The sequence below is a fragment of the Carassius auratus genome, linkage group LG49B (assembly GCF_003368295.1).
Source record: "Carassius auratus strain Wakin linkage group LG49B, ASM336829v1, whole genome shotgun sequence".
NCBI lineage: Eukaryota > Metazoa > Chordata > Actinopteri > Cypriniformes > Cyprinidae > Carassius > Carassius auratus.
In genome coordinates this window covers 1,195,619-1,220,606 of record NC_039301.1, presented here as the reverse complement: position 1 = coordinate 1,220,606, position 24,988 = coordinate 1,195,619, and the positions used below count along the sequence as shown (strand labels likewise).

The 24,988-nt window shown below is 41.4% G+C and overlaps 2 protein-coding genes across 2 annotated transcripts; one reads left to right on the top strand and one right to left on the bottom strand.

Moving 5' to 3' along the window:
* Nucleotides 1–7,136: 7,136 nt before the first annotated feature.
* On the bottom strand, nt 7,137–12,981 carry LOC113068780 (uncharacterized). Its single transcript, XM_026241636.1, has 4 exons — nt 12,850–12,981; nt 12,637–12,760; nt 12,274–12,350; nt 7,137–8,905 (listed from the first exon to the last, which is right to left on the bottom strand). The coding sequence occupies exons 3-4, from the start codon at nt 12,291–12,293 to the stop codon at nt 7,336–7,338; spliced, it is 1,590 nt and encodes a 529-aa protein (XP_026097421.1). The 5' UTR covers nt 12,294–12,350; nt 12,637–12,760; nt 12,850–12,981; the 3' UTR covers nt 7,137–7,335.
* Nucleotides 12,982–14,320: 1,339 nt separating this feature from the next.
* Nucleotides 14,321–24,929, top strand: LOC113068781 (uncharacterized). Its single transcript, XM_026241637.1, has 2 exons — nt 14,321–14,394; nt 23,263–24,929. Exon 2 carries the CDS (start codon nt 23,270–23,272, stop codon nt 24,845–24,847), a length of 1,578 nt encoding a protein of 525 aa, XP_026097422.1. The 5' UTR covers nt 14,321–14,394; nt 23,263–23,269; the 3' UTR covers nt 24,848–24,929.
* The last annotated feature ends 59 nt before the right edge of the window (nt 24,930–24,988 follow it).

Genomic DNA, 24,988 nt, shown 5'->3' with positions numbered 1-24,988 from the left:
ATTACATACAAAACTGAACTTTTTTAATAGCTTAAAGGAACAGGGAAATAGGCTCGGGGTTGGTAATTCTGATAAGCTGTCGGACACGGGCCGGGCTCGGGTCTGATCGTCTCGGGCCAGGGCTTGGGCCTAAATATGAAGCCTGTGCATGGCTCTACTTCTCATTATTTCCCTACAGTGGCTAATGAACTGGAAGTCTCACACATTTACAGAAAACTATTTACTTCTGCGTTGAAAAAAATCTGGATTTAGGTAATAACTGCCTAACGTGCTCATCATGCAAAACACGCAACGTTCTTAAAGGGACATCCTTTTACATAGGCAAAGGAAAATGTAATGTATGTGTTATCGCAGTTTGCTTAATTTGTGTTATGTGCATACTCTCATTATTCTTTCAAAGTAAAGACAATTCTCAGGAAGGCATCACAGCAGCACTCTTTAACTTTATTCTACTTCTTTTTGGGGGAGTTATACACAGAGCTCTTCTTATTGTGTCTGTCAAAAAAAAAAAAAAAGATAAAAAAAGTTGTATGTTTTTGGTAAATATTTTACAAGTTTAGTATTTTTTGTTGCAGTCCTGTGTTTATGTGGAATATTTGTATATGAAGCAGAGCTTTCATTACTGTAGTACAGTTTCATATGGCACTCTAATGTGGCAGTAATTATAGTTTTTTCCCGATATTTTACATGTGTTTGCTGATTCTTTGGCCCATTTTTGATAATGGGCCAAAGAATCAGCAAACACAAGTAAAAAATTGGGAAAAAACTATAAGCACGGCCAAATTACAGTGCCATATGAAACTGTACTACAGTAATGAAAGCTCTGCTTCATATACAAATATTCCACATAATTTGCACAAGCTGTAATATTTCCCATGTCTTGCAAGTATTCTGTATGTTGCAAATATCCAATATGCAAATATGTTCAGCAGTAGCCTACTTGAGGCGAGTGTATTGGTGTATGTGATTTTCTGATTTGAACCCTTGATGGCACTCTTTTAAAGAAAATTGTCTGTGAGAGAGATAACTGTAAGAAAACTGCCCATATATCTTAAGTAAATAAATTTACTTAAGATATTGGGCCACAAAAAAATGGGCCACAGCTGCCCTTTTTTACCAGTCTGATTTATTAATACTATAAAGCTGATATCTCATGGACCCAAAACTGGTTGCATCAACACCAAAATAAAGGCAAATCCCTCTGAACTTTAACCAAAAAAAAAACTTTAGAGAAATACATAAAACTATTGTTTTAATCTTTTAATAGCTAAAAACACTGACTGCTGTTTTTAGCCTATAAGAATCTACAGGTTTTTTTCTGAATAAATTAGAATGTCATGGGAAAAGTTCATTTATTTCATTAATTCAACTCAAATTGTGAAACTCATGTATTAAATAAATTCAATACACACAGACTGAAGTATATTACATCTTTTGTTCTTTTAATTGTGATGATTTTGGCTTAGATTTAACAAAAACACACCAAATCACTATCTCAACAAATTAGAATATGGTGACATCCCAATCAGCTAATTAATTCAAAACAGCTGCAAAGGTTTCTGAGCCTTCAAAATGGTCTCTCAGTTTGGTTTACTAGGCTACACAATCATGGTTAAGACTCTTTTTAAGCCACTCCTGAACCACAGACAATGTCAGAGGCATCTTACCTGGGCTAAAGAGAAGAAGAACTGGACTGTTGTTGCCAGTGGTCCAAAGTCTTTTCTGATGAGAGCAAGTTTTGTGTTTCATTTGGAAACCAATGTCCTAGAGTCTAGAGGAAGGGTGTAGAAGCTCATAGCTCAAGTTGCTTGAAGTCCAGTGTTAAGTTTTCACAGTCTGTGATGTCATCTGCTGGTGTTGGTCCATTGTGTGTTTTGGAAACCAAAGTCACTGCACCATTTAACAAGAAATCTTTGAGCACTCTTCTATCACTCACACTATTCTGCTGACCAGCTTTTTGAAGATGCTGATTTCATTTTCCAACAGGATTTGGCACCTGCCCACACTGACAAAGCATCAAAAGTTTGTTAAATGACCATGGTGTTGGTGTGCTTGACTGGCCAGCAAACTCACCAGACCTGAGCCCCAGAGATAATCTATGGGCTATTGTCAAGAGGAAGATGAGAAACAAGAGAGCAAACAATGCAGATGAGCTGAAGGCCACTGTCAAAGAAAACTGGGCTTCCAGACCACTTCAGCAGTGCCACATAATGATCATCTCCATGACACGCCGAATTGAGGCAGTAATTAAAGCAAAATGAGCCCCTACCAAGTATTGAGTACATGTACAGTAAATGAACATACTTATCAGAAGGCTAACAATTATATATATTTTTTTTATTGGTCTTAAGAAGTATTCTAATTTGTTGAGATTTGTTGTGAATTGGTGGGTGTTTGTTTTAAATGTGTGCCAAAAATCATCACAATTAAAAGAACCAAAACTTAAACTACTTCAGTCTATGTGCACTGATTTATTTAATACACTGATTTCACAATTTAAGTTGAATTAATGAAATAAATGAACTTTTCCACGGCATTCTAATTTATTTAGAAGCACCTGTAGTTACACAAACAAAGGCTGTTTTTTTTTTTTGTGTTTGTGGAGCGTGACATTCTGTGAAGTACTAAAAAAGACAGACCAATTTCATTTACCAAAGATATAGGAACTTGTCAGGCGGGACCCATGTGCAGATTTATTAAACAATGACAGAAATATGTCCAATATACTTTAGAGGAAATTTTATGTAACTGCATGACTAATAACTAACAAGGAATTAGTGAAAACAACAAACACAAGATGCAGTAAGCACTTAACATCATTGTTCAGGGGTGCATTTCCCAAAAAAGTATCGTTGGCTATGGCTGCAAGTTCTATTAAACAGTATTAGTAATGATGGAACTTGTGACCAAAGTTGCTTTAAAGAAACGCACCCAAGACCAAGACAGACTTTCACTATTCCAGTATCTGGATGTAAATGGACATATGAATATTGTTCCTGAACAAATTGTGACGATCGTGTATCCAGAGAGACACAGGGAGAGCGAGAGATCCAAATGCAGATGTATTTATTATAGGGTAATCCAAATCGTAGTCAGAAACAAGCAAAGGTCAACACCAAAAAGACAGTCCAAAATAAACAAACAAAAGGAAAGGAACAGGAAAGGGAGGACGAGCAGACTGGGAAGAATCTCGGGGAACGGGAATGCTGGATACATGAAGGGTAAGGACTCCATACAAACAACAGGATAAGACTGGTATTTATAGGGAGGCTAATGACAATAAAGTGACTGCACCTGGTGCAATTAACAATTAACAGGAGTGCAATTACTGTGATGACAGGACAAGACTAGAGGAATTCTAGTGCCTACGGTGAAGTGCCTGAAGGGAAGTGAGCCCACTAGTGGACACCCAGGGAAACAGAGACTAGACAGCGTGACATTACCCCCTCCTCCACAGAATAGCTGCCAGATGCTCCACCCAAACCCAAGGGAAAACCAAACACACAAAGAGACCAGGAGGGAGGTTGAGCAGCGGAGGACCAGGGGGAGGGACGGAGGGCCAGGTAAAATGGGGAAAACAGAGACAAGAGGACCAGGTAGAATGGGGAAACAGAGACAAGAGAAGTGCAACACAAAACAAGGAGTCCAGGAGGGTGGTGGACCGGCGGAAGATCAGGGGGAGGGACGGAGGGCCAGGTCCTTAGAGGGAAACAGAATGAAAGACACAGACATGAAACCCGGGAGGTAAGTGGACCGGCGGAGGTTCAGGGGGAGGGACGGAGGGCCAGGTCCATAGGAGGAAAACAGACAGAAGAAAAAAAACAAACAAACACAAAAACACAAGTCCAAGAAGGACATCACATGACGCACACCAGGGTGGAGCAGAAGACCACCACATCCGTGCGGTCAGAACAGACGCTCTCCAGTGCGGAGCAGAAGACCACCACATCCATGCGGCCGAAACATACGCCCCCCAGGGCGGAGCAGCGACCACCACATCCTTGCGGTCCAAACAGACGTCTCCCAGGGCGGAGCAGAAGACCACCACATCCGTGCGGCCGAACCAGACGCCCCCCAGGGCAGAGCAGAAGACCACCACATCCGTGCGGCCGAAACGGACGCCCCAAAGGGGGAACCAGAAGACCACCACCTTCGTGTGGTCGAATGGGCAGGAGGACAAGTCTGGTTGGGCAAGTCTGAAACAAAGAACATGAACAACTTACGGGTAGCCACCATGGCCACAACAGGATCAGTCGGGTGCTCAGAGAGTTCGACTGAGACATGACGAGACTCAGGAAGTTCCGCAGAGGCGAGTAGAGACTCTGGTAGATCAGCCGAGCCGAGGTGAGACTCTAGTAGTTCAGCAGAGACATGGAACAGCTCTGGTATTTCAACATAGAAATGACGAGACTCTGGTACTCCCATGGTGCTACTACTGGGTTCCAGAAGATCAATGCTGACTTGACTCTGCTCATGAAGATTATTGGTGACTTGCATTTGTTCATGAAAATCATTGGTGACTTGTATTTGTTCATGAAGATCAATGGTGACTTGCCCTTGTTCATGAAGATCGATGGTGACTTGCCTTTGTATTCTTGAATTCTCCCATGAAGAACCCCGGTGACTTGACTCGGTCCTTGAAGATCACCGGTGACTTGACTCTGTCCCTGAAGATCATCGATGATTTGACTCTGTCCTTGAAGATCACCAGTGACTTGACTCTGTCCTTGAATATCACCAGTAACTTGACTCTGTCCTTGAAGATCACCAGTGACTAGACTTGATTCTAGAAGGTCAACGGTGACTAGCCTTGACTCTGGAAGGTCCACGGTGACTAGCCCTGACTCTGGAAGTTCAATGGTGACTAGTCCTGACTCTGGAAAGTCAACGGTGACTAACCCTGACTCTGGAGGGTCCACGAGCACCTGACTCGACTCTGGAGGGTCCATGACCACCTGACTTGACTCTGGAGGGTCAACAGGAACTATCCCTGACTCTGGAAGGTCAACAGTGACTGACCCTGACTCTGGAAGGTCGATGGTGACTAGCCCTGACTCTGGAAGGTCGACGGTGACTAGCCCTGACTCTGGAAGGTCAACGGTGGCTGACCATGACTTTGGAAGGTCGACGGTGACTAACCCTTACTCTGGAGGGTCCCCGAGCACCTGACTCGACTCTGGAGGGTCCACGACCACCTGACTTGACTCTGGAGGGTCAACAGGAACTATCCCTGACTCTGGAAGGTCGACGGTGACTAACCCTGACTCTGGAGGGTCCACGGGCACCTGACTTGACTCTGGAGGGTTCACGAGCACCTGACTCGACTCTGGAGGATCAACCGGAACCTGACTCAACTCTGGAAAGTCAACTGGTACCTGACTCGACTCTGGAAGGTCAACAGGAAACTGACTCGATTCTGGAGGGTCAACTGGAACATGACTTGACTCTGGATGGTCAACTGGAACCTGACTCGACTCTGGATGGTCAACTGGAACCTGACTCGACTCTGGATGGTCAACTGGAGCCTGACTCGACTCTGGAGGTTCAACTGGAACCTGACTCGACTCTGGATGGTCAACTGGAGCCTGACTCGACTCTGGAGGGTCAACGGAAACCTGACTCAACTCTGGAGGGTCAACGGGAACCTGACTCAACTAAGGAAATTCCACTGTAGCTGCCATCCTCTGCAGTGGCTCTGGGCTGGTGGCCATCTTTTACTGTGGTGTTGGCCCAGCCTACGTGACGTGAACAGTCTCTGGATCAGTAGACGTGACATGAACACTCCTGGGAATCACTAGGTTTTGTGACAGCATGGAGAAATGATCCAAAAATGTCTCAGCGGCCATCTTGGGTGTTGGCGTTGAGCTGGCGGCCATCTTGGGCGTTGGCGTTGAGCTGGCGGCCATCTTGCATCGTGGCGCTGGGTTGATGACCACTTTTTGCTGTGGCGCTGTGCTGGCGTCCATCTTGCCTTCGCCTTGTCAATCTTTAGAGTGTCATAACCGGACACCGCCACATCATGTCACATGCTTCCTGTAAACTCCCTGGTTCATATCTGCCCATAACAACACTGATACTCTTCTGTACATGCGAAATATATGAATAATAAACCCGCGATTACGATAGTAAAGCTTGGTATGAGATTTTTTGGAGATCTGGGGCATTTTTATAAAAAATAATTGAAAATGTACATCTGAAATGCTAACTTGTGCAGCGATGTAAAAGGCTATAAATAGCATATTTTTACAACAGTAAACAACCAAATTCCACCCGTGATCGCAAAAGGAAGTTATTACAAAAACTCAATCGGGGTTTAAAGTGAGTTTTGAGTAAAAGTGTACTAATAATTTCATAAATTGTCTGATGTAGCTTAATGCTAACATTAGCTCTAATTCTACTAATAGCAGGTGCATTTATTCTTCATAATGCATTTCTGTCACAATAATTCATCTAAGGTCGTAAGAAAATGTTTTGTTGAATTTTTTTAGTAAGACTTTTGCTAAATAAGGGCTAAATGCATGCTGAGACTGAAGTGAGATAGCAGCTTGGTGGCTTTGTAAAGCTTGAAATACCACAACAAAGGCTAATAAAGGGGGAATAAAAGCAAAATAATAATGCATATAATGTGTCATACCTGGTGGAGGTGTGAAAGACTTGTTTTGTGAGAACAATAGAATCATGAATGGGGGAGTATTCAGAGCCAAAAATACAGACAGAGCACACAGAACATCTTCACATGATCTTACAGAGATGACAAGTGCCATAAATCAATCAGATTAGCCTTCTCTAAAAACACACATGACATGGCCTTAGAAAATATTTCATAAAATTCACAGTTTTACAGTTTAGATTATGAAATTTTCAAATGAAGCTTTGGTAGACTTGTGGCTTTAAATAGACGGTGTTTCTAAACTCATATCCTACAGTACATCAACAATTTTTTAATACATTAAAAAAATATGTTTTTAATATTTTTATTTTTATGTTTGAGCTTATATATCTATATTATCATAACAGTCTGAGTGATTCCTGAACAGTAAACTTTGAAATGTCAGCTTTGTGAACAAATGATGATTATGTATCTAGTCAGAAAGAATCATGAGCAGAAACCTTTTTATTTTGGGTATGTCATTTCTGTCTCCATGCCAAAAAAATGGGGGGTGACTGGTAAGGGGCTAGACAACACAAACAATTGGCTAAATTGTTATATTTAGCAAGGCTTTAGTCACTCTTACAAATTATGTACTGTATATGAACACTGCTTTCATGAATACAATGATAATATATGTAGCATTATATCACAGAAAGACAACTTCAGAGCTCACTATATCTGATTTAACATGTTTTCATGTATTTAAGCACTTTGTTTTTTTCTTCCCTTGCTCTCTTTTTTTTCTTTTCCAGTGTTTCAGCCTTTCCAGACTTACAGATTTCCTTCAGCTTCTCAATCAGAAAATCAAAATGCTGAAGTGTGAACACAGAATCAGTGTTCAGTGCGATCAAGTCCAGAATATCCACACAGTGATAAGCTTCCATCACCAGGTATACTTTCTCAATCTCTAATATGTGTAGTTCTTCTTCCAGCTTCTTGGCCAGAGACTCACCTTCCTTAATTTTGATTATACTGTCATTATATTTATTTTTTAAATCTTCATCTGTCATTTTTTCCCTCTTCATCTTTGTTTCATATATTTTTGCTTCTTTGACATGTTTGCTGTAGTGGCATTTATTAGTACACACTGTACAGTAATGATTCTTCATGACTTTACACCATGAGAGACCACAGCACCACCAGCATCCTGGATAATGACAGTTCTCCCTACAGAAGGTGCAGCACATCGCCACACTGGCTACAGAACGATCAATATCTACCTTCTCTATGTAGACCACATCAACTTCATACTCAAAGTTCTTGTTTTCTTCAGCATCTTTCTTGTTTTGCTCCACAGCTTCCTGAGCTTGTTTCAGCTCATTTTGCTTTGTGTCAATCTTTTGATTAAGTGATTGTAGATCAGAGATATTTGTCTCCAACTGCTTCCTTTTCTCCAAAACACCTTGAGTGATCTTCAGTGATTTTGCTTTTATGTTTTCAATAAATATGAAAAATCCTGTAATTTCTGTGAAAGTTAGATCCCATGATTGTTTCAGCATTTCATTAGTTTCATCAGCAGGTTCTGTCTGACAGTTGTCGAACAGGAAATACACCGGCTGATTCTGCTGATTTACTGCACACTTGATTTTAGCCTCTTTAACAGCCGTCAGGATATTTTTAGGGATAGTTCCACGTGAATGTGTGAGGACCAAGATGATGTTTTCAGCAATATCTCTTCCAAATAAAGACTGAACAGCATCAAATATGTATAATTCTCTTTCAGATATTCGAGTCTGGGTTGCTTTAATCACCAGACACACTGCATGTATTTTATGAATACCTTCAGCAGATTTACTTAAACTGAGCAAACTCTCAGCAATCTCTTTATCTTTCTCAACTCCATGAGTGTCTCCATATCCTGGAGTGTCGATGATTGTTAAATGGATTGGACTCTCTTGTAGATAAAACTCATAAACAGTGATGCGTCTGGTCTGAGTATGAACTTGTGAGTAGTAGCTCTGATCATCTGTGATCTCAAACCAAACCTTGTCTTCTCTCTGAACACCCAACATGTAGTTGATCATCACATCGATCAGGGTTGTTTTTCCTGTTCCTGTTCCTCCCACCAGCAGAATGGTTTTATGGAGTTTCTTTGTGTGTCTCTCCCCAAAGGTAACTTTTATGTATGGTTTAGATGGATCACGAGAGTCTGTCCTCGGTTTCAGATGATATCGAGTAGGAGGCCCCTCCTCAGTTACATTACTTTCTTTGATGATTGCATGAAATTTGTACAAACTTGATTCTTTTTTTTGTCTGTGGAGAAAACAACATATAAATAATATAAATAACAGCTTATAACATTTTAAAATAAATTGTATTACTTTACTTTTTTTAGGGCCCTATGAAATCCGTTTATTTTTTCCCAAATTCGGTTGAATATTTTTCCAAATTCCGTTTTTGCGTTTCAATTTTTCTGGATTCCATTTTTTTTTCTGTTTATTTTTTTCTCAACTCCATTTTAATGGTTAAATTTAATTTTATTAATCAAATACTTGTCTTTAAATTAAACCGGACTCTTATTTTGATGTGTTTACGTGAATACCTTTACAGTTCCGTGTATGCGATGTGACGCTAGTTTTACTCAAATCAAACGGTCAAACGCTCATGAAGTGAACGCATCATGACTCTCAGTGCAGTTTTGGAGGGGGAAAAACATTTCTTAAGGCTATTTTAAGAAATAATTGAATAAAATAAGTTGTTTTTATGCATGTAAATATGTCAATGTGCTGAAGTGCATGAAAACCAGCTATGTATTAGACCCGGAAATAACGTCTCTCTCTCTCTCTCTCTCTCTCTCTCTCTATCTCTCTCTACTGTATAAAAATACATTATATATTATTATGTAAAGTATAATATTATACACTGTAATAAAATATAGTATTGTATTATAGTTATTGTATCCAAAGTTGTCTGTCTGGAACGCAGCATTAGGTTAACGTCAATAAACGAGCGTGTACTACAATTACGATTCATTCTATAAGGTGACATTTCAGCACTTGACAAACGGACAGCGACTCCTCTAAGCAGCACTTAAAGCACAGCTACGTGATTGTTGGGAAACTAATGAACGATCGTAAAATTACTCGTAGAAAACGCTCTTAAAGAGCCAGTAAGATGAAAATTCTAAACTTCCTATCACTGTTTATAAGTCCTGTACATTAGGTTTAAATCCATCCAAGGTTAAAAAACATTGTCATTTTGTCAAAATATCATTTTAAAATTACCTCAATTCTCAGAGATCCCCAAACGGTTCGCGCGAAGCTGTTCAAACAATTCAGTTTTCTTAAACCCCACCTTTCGGTAGCATACTGTGTTCTGATTGGTCAACTGACATAGTTTTGGTTGGTTGTTCCGCACACAACTTCACGGTAAACTATGCGTTAGCATCTTTTTGGGGTGAATTATGTCTTATTCCTCTCATCGCGAAGCCAACAGTAAAATAAAAAACTTGAACAGTCTCGTTGCTTTTTCTTCTGTGTGGGTGTATTCAGGGGCGTCGCACCCGTGGGGGATGTGGGGGTTTTAACACCCACACTTTTCCCGGTGAGAGGGTTCGACACCCGCACATTTTCTGCAGTTTTTCCGCAGTTTTGCACAAACGCCTTACTACAGTCGTTCCTCCGTTTCTCTGACCGCTCTGTGTCTGCGCTCGCCGCGGCTGCCTCCTGCCCCCTCCCTCTCAAACTCTACACCGGCTTTGAGTGTGATCGGCTGATGATTGGCTGTTTTGCCTTAAGTCCCGCCTCTCTTGGGGTGTTATCGGTCAGCTCGTGCTGAGGAGGCGGGAACTTATGGTTATTTACATCTCCCTTTTCCAGGTACTTTGAATGAGTGTTTATGCTTTAGAGGTTTTTAAATAAGCTTGATATGTGTTTGGGAAGATGTTCTGTTAATCGTTTTGTTGACATGTCGAGTGTTTTCGGTATTATATTTCGTCTTTTAGACTAATGCTAATTGCTATTATTGGGATATTGTTTGCATACCTGTTGAAGAACTATGAAATTAAAGTGTATATTATTTTAATGTTTAAAAATTATTTATACCACCAGAGAAAAAGCTTTGTGTGGGCGTTTTTTCTCTCCTTTTCTGATTTTGCGTTTTTTTCTCCCCTTTTCTGATTTTTTTTTCTTTTCTTTTTTTTAATGTAGGATTATTTTTTTCCCAGCCAAACGCTGCAAGCCGGAAATCCCGCACAGGGCCAGAGAACTTTAAGCCCTGCATTTTGTACCCCTCTGTCAATGTGTTCATCATTTTTATTGTTTATAAACAAACCACATCCATCCCCCACACTTTTGAAAAGCTTGCTACGCCCCTGGGTGTATTCAAGCCGCGCGCTTCAGTTTGAATCTGAATAGCGCGTTCAGCACGGGGGCATGGTCACATTAGATATAACGAAGGGTGACATGAAAAACAGACATCGCGTTGTTTTCATATGGATTACTTTATCACAGAATATCTGTTTTCGGCAGCACTTGTTTAGTTTTAAAGTAGATATCTATAGAAAGTCAAGCTTTCTATAGATATCTCTCTCATGTCTCTTCGTTGAGTATTCACGGAGTTACACTTCATTTTAATGACGTTTTTGTAAATGAAGATCAGCGCAGAAAGGCTGTAGACAGCACACACACTGATAAGACGCTCGGGAGAAAACAGACACATAACTTCATAATCATACTTTGCGTTGTGATTCAGAGATGCTCGTTGGTCCAAATAAAGTTGGTAATGAACCCTCTTTTATGGCCAAATGCTTTGAAAATCCCGCTATACTCACCGAGATTAGAAAAGCAGTCATCAGTGAAATGTTGTGAACCGAACAAAAGGGATTTGTTGTACTGCTCTGGTATTGTGGTAAAAATGAATTTTAGCCATTGGTTCTTCTGATCTTCATTCTTTGGCAGTGAAAATAAAACACACTGTCTCCTCGACATGATGCTCTCACACCAACCAGAGCTGTGTGTGTGTGTGGGGGGGGGGGGGGGGGGCAGGTCAGAGGTCAGTTTCTCTCAAGACGGTAGGCGGAGATTATTATGCAAAGTGTTCCTAGTGACGTACATAGAGATGGGCAAAAGATTTGAAATCTATAACGACTCGTTTCAGCGATTCAGAGTTGACTCCTTACTTAAGAAGCCAATAACTTTATAAAAAGTGTACTTTTTGGTTTAATTACTTTGCACATTGTTTACACTGATGGACAGCTACATGATACACTGTAATACAGGTAATTTTTGATTTCCCATCTGTGTGGCTCTTTAAGCGCTAAGATCAATCGTTATCGGGAAACCCGGCCCAGAACTTTACACACAGGCAAACACGGCTTGAGTAACGCAGGAAAGCGCGTTCCTATGGTCTAGTAAAGTAGTGTAGTTACCAATATTATTAGGGTACTTTACTTAGTTACTTAAAAGTAATATAGTTACTGTAATCTGTTACTTTGTAACTCGTTACCCCCAACACTGGACTGTAGCTATATTTAAGTCATGTGAATAGCAGGGAAATGTTTATACTGTATGATCATTTTAGCATATGTTTAACAAAAATAGGAACAACTGGTAAAATAAAATTTAAAAGCTCTATAGACAAAAACACCTAAATACTGAAATTACAGTGGCTACTAGTCCTACCTTTCAGTAGAATATGCCATGACTCTGGATTTGTGGTTTGTAGTCTTCAATGTAACCAATCAGTGTGTCGAAAAACACTGTATAGGCACATTTAATTATTGTTTTTAAAAACTTAAAGACATAGGACCAAACAGTAACTGACCAAGCTGTACACATAATTAGTATTATTAAAAAAACATACTTGGGAACTTCCAATCTATCATTTTTTCCTAGCTATATATTTATTAAAAACAATACTGACAAATATCTACAATCATATACAGTAACATACAGTAAGCCAATATGAGAAACTAAAAAGCATTACAATATAATAACAGACACAGAGGCTACAGAACAGCAAAATACCCTGACTTACAACATTACCTGTTTGTTCAACTGCTTCTTTCTCCGATGCTGTCTTCCAGGCAGGTTTTTTGAGACTGTAAGTCACGACTTTAAACCACGATCAAAGACTTTGTAGCGTTCCAGGCAAGTCACGCCAAACGTCCTGAGCGCAAGGAATTGTAGCTAGATTATTAATTTTGTTAAAACGTTATATTGTCCTAAAATATTTTTTTTTTTCAACGTGTCCCCTACCACTTGCATTATCCGTAGGGACTGCCATTGTTGTTTCGCGAACTATGTGACGTCAGAGCTCGGAACTGGGAGTAGGCTACTACATCGATCTAGTACGAGTTCACGGGTGGGAAGCCACAGGTTTGACTGCTGTTCCAGTGCACTTTCAAGGGTAGAAGGCTCTCTCCAGATACTCGGAGACGGGATGAACGCCAGTTGTATTTATACACTGGTCAACACCCATTTGCTGAAGGTCAGGTGATTAGCAAGAAGCGTTAGATCTGTTTGGGAAAAACAACTGGTTTCACCAGTGGTTTAAAACATGTGATTCCTAGATAGAAATGCTTATTTTACCTTTATTTATACTCCTGAGAGTCTGTTGCAAAGTAAAAAAATAAAATAAAAAAATACGATATATAAGAACCAACAAGACATTTAAATAATAAAAAAGATTCCTGCTGAAATAATAAAAACGTATAAATACGCATTCTTTATATAATGAATAATCAACTTAAAATTGACTAAATTTAAAGCTGATCTACATCACCCGCACGGAACGGCTTCCATGTACAACTAAGATGCGCAAGATAGATTGGATTGATTATTACATTTTAAAATGCATATTGTAATTAATTATTTAAATGTTTCTAAAAGAACATTTCTAAATAAAATTGTGTATTTTTAGCCAATGTATATATTTATATATGAATGCGCACGGCCACATAAATGATCAAAATGGTTGGGTTTTTGAACAGGGAAGTGTACATTTTCAAATACTGTCTCTGATTTATGGGGATTATGAAAAAGTAGTGGGTGTATTTTTCACATTATAGGCTGGTTGCTTTCACACATTGTGGACACACATCAGATTTCAAACAGCACGTTAAAGTAAATTTTGGAAAAGAGACAAAAATGTAGATGTTTTAAGAGGGATGCTCATTTTTAAATCATACCCTATTTATTGCATCAAAGTTTGTTTGTGTCATGCATATTTTGACGTGACTCACCCGGGTTCGAATCCGCGAAAATGTTTCTCCCTTTTCAAATTTCAAATCACATCAGAAAAATTTAAGTAAAAAAATAAATAAAATAAGTAAATAAACAAAAGCTTAAGGGTAGGTGTAGGGAGGGCTTTATTGTCCCAAAAATGTGGCATCAATTAAATTAGACTCAATATTATATATATTCGAGGTTGTAGCTAGAAGGGATACAGCTACAGGAAACCAACAATAAATATTATTTTCTTCCAATTAGATTGCGTTTTTATTAAAGTACCCTTACGGTTATGCAAATACATGAAATGTTGTTTAGCATGAGAAAAAGGACCCGATATTGATGTGCGCATGCGCAGTAAACCGTAGGAATCTGACGGGTATAAAATGTCAGGACACCGGACCCCGGTGACCTCATAGCTGGCCACGGCCATGGTCTGGAGGGTTTGACACTTTCTTGCAAATCACGTGACCTTCAGAAAATGGATGTTAGCCAGTGTATAAAATAAACTCTGGTTCTTTCTGTCTGCAAGTATCTGTAGAGAGGCAGAGAAAGAAGCACTTGAACAAACAGGTAGTGTTACAATGTGTTTTGCTCTTCTGTAGACTATGTATCTATAAAGTCTAGTAATGTAGACAGTGTATTAAAGTGATGATATTTAGTATTTCAAAATGTGTCTTATAATGTATATATTATATATATTTGTTTATATTTGTTATAAATACATAAGTAGGACAAAATAGAAGGACAGATTAATATTACCTTTTTTTATAACTGTTTATGTGTGTATTGATTGGTGGATTGTTGTTAAAAAAATCTATTTGTATTTATTTCTTTAGAAATAATTTGCTTTGGAACCTTTGGGTCATGAAACCCCCTGTTTCAGCACTGGTTAATGCTGAAAGTTTAAAGCACTAAAAAAGTGGGCATGGTTCGCTGCGGAGTGGAGAGAGGAGAGACAGACAGCAAACTGAGTTCGGGTTCAGAGAATGTAATTTCGCTCCCATCGAGTTAAAAAAAAAAAAAAAAAAAAAAAAAGCATATCGAAAACATATGAACCGATGTTGCACTGATAACTTTAGGCTTATTCTGCAGCCTTTTAGCCTTTTGACGGGTTGTGTCACGGAGCTCTAACACTCGCCGAACGCTCAATCCAGCAATCCAACGCTCTCCATTGACTTTCTCTTGTGGGAAGCTGCCTTGTGGGAGTGTTTATGCTTGTTTCAGCCCGACGCAGTTCTCATTTTCCCGTGCTGCGCGCCTTGTTTAAATAGTAAATGCATTTGTACCCATGCTGTTGAGGCGCATTGTTGGCGCGTTGTTATTTTGAGGAGCTGTAAATATACTCCGCCATATGCGCCTTAAACCATCTTAGGGGCGCAACTATCGAGTGTATGCAGCAAAAACCTTTGGCTCAGAACACATTTTTTCATTCCCTGCTGTACTTCTCCATTGTATTTCAATGTAATAGCGCTACTCGACGTCGCTGTCCGTTTGTAAAGTGCTGAAATGTCACCTTATAGAATGAATTGTAGTACACGCTTGTTTATTGACGTTAACCTAATGCTGCGTTCCAGACAGACAACTTGGATACAATAACTATAATACAATACTATATTATATTATAGTGTATAATGTTATACTTTACATAATAATACATAGCCTAATGTACTTTTTATACAGTAGAGAGAGAGATAGAGAGAGACATTATTTCCGGGTCTAATACATAGCTGGTTTTCATGAACTTCAGCAAGTCATTGACATATTTACATGCATAAAAACAAATTATTTTATTCAATTATTTCTTAAAATAGCCTTATGAAATGTTTTCCCCCTTCCAAAACTGCACTAAGAGTCATGCTGCGTTCACTTCATGATCATTTGACCGTTTTATTTGAGTAAAACTAGCTTCACATCACATACACGGAATTGTAAAGGTATTCACGTTAACACGTCAAAATAAGAGTCCGGTTTAATTTAAAGACAAGTATTTAATTAATACAATTAAATTTAACAATTAAAAAGGAGTTGAGGAAAAAAAATAAACAGAAATAATCTAATCCAGAAAAATGAAAACGAAAAAAACGAATTTGGGAAAAAAATAAACGGATTTCATAGGGAAAAAAAAGTAAGTGAAGTTACTTTTCAAATGCAGTAACTAGTAAAGTAATCTCCTTAAAATTTACAGAAGTAACTAGTAACTAGTAACTAATTAATTTATTTGTGTAAATACCCCATCACCTGAAATTGCATTAACATTTTGGATTATAAAATGTACAAATATGGCACACACACACACACACACACACGTTTGTTTTTGTGAAAAGTGGGTTCATCCTATAGGCGTAATGGTTTTTATACTGTACAAACTGTATATTCTATGGCCCTTCACCAACCCTACACCTAACCCTAACCCTCACAGGAAACTTTGTGCATTTTTACCTTCTCAATCATCTTCTATATGATTTATAAGTGTTTTGAAAAATGGGGTTATGTCCTCATAAGTCACCCTCTCCTTGTAATACCTGTGTCATACACATGTCATTATACAGAGTTGTGTCCTGATATGACACAAAAACAAGAGCACACACACAAATAGGCTATATATGTAATTACAGGGTCACATCTCTCTCTCTTTAAAGGTCTGTGCTATATATACATATAGTGAAGTGTGCATACTCAGAATTAGTGCTCTGCATTTAACCCATCCAGAGTGTTGCCTTTCACCATCCACTTATTTAGCTGCTGTCGCATCCCTTGACATTCCATCTCCTTTTCCATCTTTCTTTCTCTATTTATAGTTCCCGATAATTTTTTTTTCTTTATCCATTTTTTTTAGTTTCAACGACAACTCACTAACATTACTGCTACTCACTCAGCGCTCACGGCGCCCCGCCCACTCGCGATATTACCCTTCCATGTCTAAATTCTATTATGGAATCTTTTGAGGGCACCAGCGCCTGTTAGTCCTCTAAAATGTATATAACTTGTTTACATATAACTTTTATATAAATTTAATAAAAAAATACAAAAAAAAACAACGCTTTGGCATATAGCGCCACTGGACCAACTCGAAACGGGTCTAAAGTCTAAAGTCAATGGCGCAATATTTTTTATTTGTTTATGTATTTATTTTGTGATTTAAAGAGCACGTTATTAGAAAATACCCCTCTGATCGGGTCCAAAACGCATGTTAACTTTGCTTATTACACACAGGAACGTTATACCCAAGAACACACCCATGACTCATTAAGATAATAGTGACAACACAACGACTGATTGTCCTGTCTTGCAAAAGTGGATTCGGAAGCGCCAAGAATATAATCCTTTGACATTGTTAAAAATAATGAATGCTCTTATCCAGAGGCGTTTCTAGGATTTGAAAACATCTGGGGCTAAGGCCAAAACATCAGGGGCTAATTAGGGGGGAAAGGGAAAAGTAAGAAAAACGTGTTTTGGTGTAATTTGACATAACACTTGATTTTCTTAATTTATTTGCAGTAAATATGACTAATCTAACCATTTTTGGAGATTTTAAATACATTTGCTTCACAGCAGTTCAATCAGTGTCTACTGTTTGAGTACATGAATTACTCCGTTTAAAACGATTCAGTTTGATTTGGTGAACTTCGGAGCCTGTTCGCGACTCGGTTGATTCAGATCGGGGCTTCAGAGCCTGTTCGCGACTCGGTTGATTCAGATCGGGACTTCGGAGCCTGTTCGCGACTCGGTTGATTCAGATCGGCACTTCGGAGCCTGTTCGCGACTCGGTTGATTCAGATCGGCACTTCGGAGCCTGTTCGCGACTCGGTTGATTCAGATCGGCACTTCGGAGCCTGTTCGCGACTCGGTTGATTCAGATCGGCGCTTCAGAGCCTGTTCACGACTCGGTTGATTCAGATCGGGACTTCGGAGCCTGTTTGCGACTCGGCTGATTCAGATCGACACTTCGGAGCCTGTTCGCGACTCGGCTGATTCAGATCGACACTTCGGAGCCTGTTCGCGACTCGGCTGATTCAGATAGACACTTCGGAGCCTGTTCGCGACTCGGCTGATTCACATCGGCACTTCGGAGCCTGTTCGCGACTCGACTGATTCAGATAGACACTTCGGAGCCTGTTCGCGACTCGGTTGATTCAGAGCATGTTCGCGACTCGGTTGATTCAGATCGGTACATCGGAGCATGTTTGAGATTTTTTTAAATTCAGATCTGGACACCGAAGCAGGAAGTGTTTGTCAAACAGTTAATTGGTGATAAATTAATACTTAGACTAGAGGCTTTTTTTTACCTGTCGATTCAGCATGTACATGGACCCACACACAAAGGTGGACACACTACATCATCAGTAGAGCTCTAAACTTTTCATCCATTGTTATTAAGGTCGTTATTCATAACCGTACTGAAAATAAGTAAATATTGTTAGCTGATGCTAACTGTCTAGCTAACAAGCTTGCTGGTGCTAACTTGAGGTAATTTTTATAAATAATGTTCAAATATTTTTATTCAAACACCTATATATATATATATATATATATATATATATATATATATATATATATATATATATATATATATATATATATATAGATAGATAGATTACATCTGGGGAGAAAAGAAAGAATGCGATGTTCAGGACATGGTAACTACAGTAATTATCAAAGAGGGGAGGAGATGCACCCCGTTTGGCCAGGGGTGTTTTGTCACGTTAGGTGTTAGGAAACACGAAGAAGGAACCAATTTGTTCCTTTGTCTGGGTCAAAACCAGAAGATCAAAACATAAACACAAACAAGACACGAACGCAACGCAAGGCAAGGCAAGGCAAGATAAGGATGACGGGCATGAAACTGTAACATATAAACAAGGACTCCGTCACATAGACTGAGACAGACTGGGTATTTATACACAGAAGGATAATGGGGAAACAGGAGACAGGTGGGGGGAACAATCAATTACGTAACAAGGAGGAAGGTGACCATATAAGGGAACAGGAAGTGATCTGGGACAGACACCGTGAGAAGGAGGACATCTAGTGGAACCCCGGGGAACAACAACCCAGACACTGTGACAGTACCCCCCCTCTACGGAGCGGCTCCCAGACGCTCCAAGACAAAACACAACACAGAGACCAGGAGGGAGGCGGACAGGTGGAGGCTCAGGGGGAGGGACGGAGGGCCGGAAAAGGAACACATGGGGAACAAACACCAGAAATGTAAACCTAAAACAGGGAGACCAGGAGGGAGGAGGACCGGAGGAGGTACAGGGGGAGGGACGGAGGGCCAGACTAAACTAAAGGGAACAGACAGAAACATAACAGAACTCAAAAAACACAAAACAGAAGTCCATGAAGGACATGTTGAGGCATCCACCAGGGCGGAGCGGAAGACCACCACAGCCTTGTGGTCAAAGTCAAAGGCCTCCAGGGCGGAGCGGAAGACCACCACAGCCTTGTGGTGAAAGTCAAAACCCTCCAGGGTGGAGCGGAAGACCACCACAGCCTTGTGGTCAAAGTCAGAGCCCTCCAGGGTGGAGCGGACGGCCACCACGTCCCCGTGGTTGAGACCGGAGTCTCCCGGAACGGAGCAGCAGACCACCCAGTGACTTGACTTGGCTCTGGAGGGTAATTGGTGACTGACCCTGGCTCTGGAGGGTCCTCGGTGACTGGCCCTGGCTCTGGAACAGCCTCGGGCACCACCTTGGCATCAGGCACCGCCTCAGCCTCCAGAACAGCAATGGGTGCTGCCTCGACCTCGGGCACCACCTCGGCCTCTGGAACAGCGTCGGGCACCGACTCGGCATCGGGCGCAGCCTCGGCATCAGGCACCGCCTCGGCCTCTGGAATGGCCTCGGGCACCACCTCGGTAACGGCCTCGGGATCGGCCTCGAGCACCGCCTCAGCCTCTGGACCAGCAACGGGCACTGCCTCGGTAACTGCATTGGGAACAGCCTCGGGCACCGCCTCGGCGTCGGGTTCCACCTCGGCCTTTGGAACAGCGTCAGGCACCGCCTCGACCTCCGGAACAGCCTCGGGCACCGCCTCGGTAGCTGCATTGGGAACAGCCTCGGGCACCGCCTCGGCATCGGGTGCCACCTCGGCCTCTGGAACAGTGTCGGGCACCGCCTCGACCTCCGAAACAGCCTCGGGCACCGCCTCGGTAACTGCCTCGGGAATGGCCTCGGTCACCGCCTCGGCCTCTGGAACAGCAATGGGCGCTGCCTCGACCTCGGGCACCACCTCGGCCTCTGGAACAGCCTCGGGCACCGCCTCCGCCTCCGGAACAGGATCGGGCACCGCCTCGACCTCTGGAACAGCAACGGGCACCGCCTCGGCCTCCGGAACAGCATTGAGCACCGCCTCTGCCTCTGGGACAGCATCGTGCACCGCTTCTGCCTCCGGGACAGCATCGTGCACCTTATCTGGAGACTCAGGCTTTGAGTCGGCCATCTTGTGCTGTGGCGCTGGGCTGGCGGCCATCTTGTGCTGTGGCGCTGGGCTGGCGGCCATCTTGTGCTGTGGCGCTGGGTTGGCGGCCATCTTCTGCTGTCGCGCTGGGCTGGCGGCCATCTCGTGCTGTGGCGCTGGGCTGGCGGCCATTTTGTGTTGTGGCGCTGGGCTGGCGGCCATCTTGTACTGTGGCGCTGGACCGGTGGCCAATTTGGGCATTGGCGCTGGGTTAGCGGCCATCTTGTACTGTGGCGCTGGGCTGGCGGCCATCCTGGGCAGTGGTGCTGGGCTGACGACCACCCTGCCGGAAGAGACAGGGGTGGCTGGGGCATCCCACCGACACCGAAACTGCAGGTAGCGCACGAATTCCCAGAACTCCAGCATCTCCAACTGCGCCATCTCTTCCTCGGGCACTGGATCATCCAGGCCGCCATTGAAGTGGTCCTTAAGGGCCGCATCATTGTATCCCATGCCTTCAGCCAGGGACCAGAACACTTGAGCCAGGGCACCCACTTCGTTGCCGTCTTGACGGAGGGCGGTCAACCGAAGATACTTGACCCGCCTCTCCGCCATCTTGGCTGGGGAACGGAAAAGTGACATACCGCTGGTTCCTACGTTGACGGAGTCCTTCTGTCTCGTTAGGTGTTAGGAAACACGAAGAAGGAACCAATTTGCAGGTACGTCGTTTATTAAAGGGGTAATCCAATAGAGTAAACAGTCCAGGCAGGGTCAAAACCAGAAGATCAAAACATAAACACAAACAAGACACGAACGCAAGGCAAGGCAAGGCAAGGCAAGGCAAGGCAAGGCAAGGCAAGGCAAGGCAAGATAAGGATGACGGGCATGAAACTGTAACATATAAACAAGGACTCCGTCACATAGACTGAGACAGACTGGGTATTTATACACAGAAGGATAATGGGGAAACAGGAGACAGGTGGGGGGAACAATCAATTACGTAACAAGGAGGAAGGTGACCATATAAGGGAACAGGAAGTGATCTGGGACAGACACCGTGAGAAGGAGGACATCTAGTGGAACCCCGGGGAACAACAACCCAGACACTGTGACATGTTTTTACACCCCAGACAAGATTTGAGAAGGAAAAAATCATTATGAAAATATAATTATATTTTCCTTAAAATCTTCAGGCCTTATTATCATGTCATTTATAACTGTGATGTTCTGTAAAACAACAAACTTTAAAATAGTTTGTTCTTACTGGTGAAAATCAGATGGTCATCTCTGTTTTCTCTCAGGTACATCACAGTGTAAGCTTCACAGTGAACATTACTCTCTTCAACGTAGGTGTAGTGTTGCTGGTTGCAACAGCACTGCTGGACTGCATTTTCCAGCAGACTTGAAAATTAGGCACCAGTGGTTGCATACAATTGGCCTGAAAGACTGCGAGTTCCCGCCTAGAGCTGGAGAGTGCAAACTGTATTTTACGCGGGATTGCTTCTCCAACACAATGGAGGTGGAGATGGGCTTCTCCACACAGCTTGCGCTGAAAAGCGATTCTGTGCCGATTGCGATGCAGGAGTTAAGAGTGCAGTTTGAGCCAAAACTTTGAGCCAAATTCTGACTTCATTATTTTTTATTTTTCACAGCAAAAGATGGTTTGCACTGGCACACGCTGTTAATAAATCTGGCCCTTATTCTGAAAAATAAACACACACACACACATACACACATATATATATATATATATATTAGGGGTGTAACGATACGCGTATTCGTATTGAACCGTTCGGTACGACGCTTTCGGTTCGGTACGCGGTACGCATTATGTATACCGAACGGTTCGTTGGAGTAATTAATTATATTTGAAAAAAAAAAAAAAAAGAGAGAGAAAGAAATATAATGATATGCGTTCAACAAGGTAGCCCAATAACCCAAACAACGTAACAGGCAACGCCCCTGACACTCCCGAAGAAGAAAAAAACACCATCTTATATGTTTATGTTAGGCTACTCAGCAGGCGCTCGCTCACTCAGTACGCGCTGAAGGCTCGTTGCAAAATAGCCAATGCGTTTAACAGACTAGAAATGAGAAGATCCCCCAATAACCAACAGGTCTGGTGTTTGGGTGCACTTTGGATTCCCTTTAAGCTATAATGGTGATGGCAAGAGAGTGGTGGATAAAAAAACAACGGTATGTCGCATCTGCAACATGACAGGGTACACCAGCGGGATTACAAAAAAAAAAAAAAAAAAAACCAGCGGGAATATCTGGGATATATGCGTCAGTACTATCTGGGAAAAGACGAAAAAAAGGAGAAACATGCACGCAGCAAACTATCCCTGCAGCATTTAGACACTATAGCTTACAGGGAATCCAACCCAAACACCAGACCTGTTGGTTATTTTAGGATCTTATATTTCTGGTCTGTTAAATGCATTAGACATTTTGCAACGAGCCTTCAGCGCGTGCTGAGTGAGCGAGCGCCTTAGGGGCCGTTCACATATCGTGCCTAAAAACGCATGGAAAACGCTAAGCGCGTCTTTCTCCTCCTTTCCAAAGCGCTCGGGCAGAAGCGCTCATGAGGCGTCTGTCTTTGCTAAGCAACAATGACGTGCTCTCTCCATGAGACGCGGAAATTTCAGCGAAGGATAAATGGATTTGCAGCTCTAAAAATCGCTTGCAGTAGCTCTGCTACTGAATTTATTTCAAAATTGCAATCCATATACAACTATGATCAGCTGTTCCTTCATCTTGGCTGAGCTCTCAACGTTGTTACGGGAAAGGATGAAGCTGATTGGTTGGTTCTTGTCACATGACCCGCGGTGCGCTTGCGGCATTCTGAAAAGTTGAGATGTTTTTACATTTTGCTGTATCTAAAACGTATCGAACCGAACCGAACCGAACCGTGACATCAGTGTATCGTATCGAACCGAACCGTGAATTTTGTGAACCGTTACACCCCTAATATATATATATATTGATGAAGATTTTAATTTTTATATTTTTAAATGTCTTTTCCTCTTTATATTACAGACAGAAAATGTTCAGTTCAGAACCAGGATCACAAATATTTGTTGCAATCATCAAAGACAGTATTGTAATTGAGGAGGGGAATCCTACTCGATATCATCTGAAACCCAGGACAGACTCTTGTGATCCAACTGAACCATACATAAAAGTTACCTTTGGGGAGAGAGACACAAATAAACCCCATAAATCCATTCTGCTGGTGGGAGAAACAGGAACAGGGAAAACAAAACTAATCAATGTGATGATCAACTACATGTTGTGTGTTCAGAGAGAAGACAAGGTTTGGTTTGAGATCACAGATGATCAGAGCGACCGAACTTTAGTTCACAGTCAGACCTCCAGCATCACTATTTATGAGTTTTATCTACAAGAGAGTCCAATCCATTTAACAATCATCGACACTCCAGGATATGGAGACACACGTGGAATTGAGAAAGATAAAGAGATTGCCAGGAATTTGCTTGGTTTAAGCAGTGATGACTGCTTGCATAAACTAGATGCAGTTTGTCTGGTGATTAAAGCAGACCAAAATAGACTCTCTGACAGACAAACATACATATTTGATGCGGTTCAGTCCTTATTTGGGGAAGATATTGCTGAAAACATTGTCTTGCTCCTCACACACTCGCGTGGAGTTCACCCTAAAAATGCTCTGACAGCTGTTGAAGAGGCTAAAATCAAGTGTGCAGTAAATGAGCAGAATCAGCCAGTGTTTTTCCAGTTTGACAACTGTCAAGGAGAGACATTTCTTCCAGAATACCAGATGGCACAAAAGCAAACATGGGATCTCAGTTTAAGTGAAATTACAAAATTTTTCACATTTATTGAAAACATAAAACCAAAAACACTGAAGATGACTCAAGGTGTTTTGCAGAAAAGGAAGCAGTTGGAGACTAATATCTCTAATCTACAATTAACTGATCAAAAAATCAGCCAAAAGCAAAAAGAGCTGAAACAAGCTCAGGAAGCTGTGGGACAAAACATGAAAGTTGCTGAAGAAAACCAGAACTTTGAGTATGAAGCTGATGTGATCTACAAAGAGAAGGTTGATATTGATCGTTCTGTAGCCAGTGTGGCGATGTGCTGCACCGTCTGTGAGGAGAACTGTCATTATCCAGGATGCTGGAGGGTCACTGATGTCTCATGGTGCAAAGTGATGAAGAATAATCACTGTACAGTGTGTACTAATAAATGCCACTACAGTAAACATATCAAAGAAGACAAAATATATGTAACAAAGAAAATGAAGGAGAAAAAGACAAATGAAGGATTAAAGAAGAAATATAATCACAGTATAAAGAAAATTAAGGAAGGTGTGTTTTGGGTCAAGAAGCTAGAAGAAGACTTACATAATATAGAGAAAGAGAAAGTAAAGATGGTGATGGAAACTTTTAACTGTGTTGAAACTCTGGATTTGATTGCACTTAATACTGATTCATTGATCATACTTCAGCATGTTGATTTTCTGACTGAGAAGCTGATGGAAATCAGTGAGCCTGAAAAAGCAAAAACACTGGAAAACATCAAGAAGAGAGCAGGAGAAGAAAAAAACAGAGCTGTGAGGTACATGAAAGAATTGTACAAATAATCATGTGATATTATGCTACTGTATATTATCATTGTATTCATCGATCAAATAATGCATATACAGAATTCGTGAGTTTGATTAAAATCTTGGTAAACAGTTATTTATAAAAATTTTTAAGTTGTCTAAAGAATTTTGTGCAGT

Excerpts from the sequence above, each read along its gene's own strand:
- LOC113068780 (XM_026241636.1), bottom strand. The coding sequence starts at position 12,293 with ATGGCATATTCTACTGAAAG. Across the intron at positions 8,906-12,273 it reads ATGGCATATTCTACTGAAAG|ACAAAAAAAAGAATCAAGTT; the intron begins GTAGGACTAGTA and ends TTTTCTCCACAG.
- LOC113068781 (XM_026241637.1), top strand. The coding sequence starts at position 23,270 with ATGTTCAGTTCAGAACCAGGATCACAAATATTTGTTGCAATCATCAAA.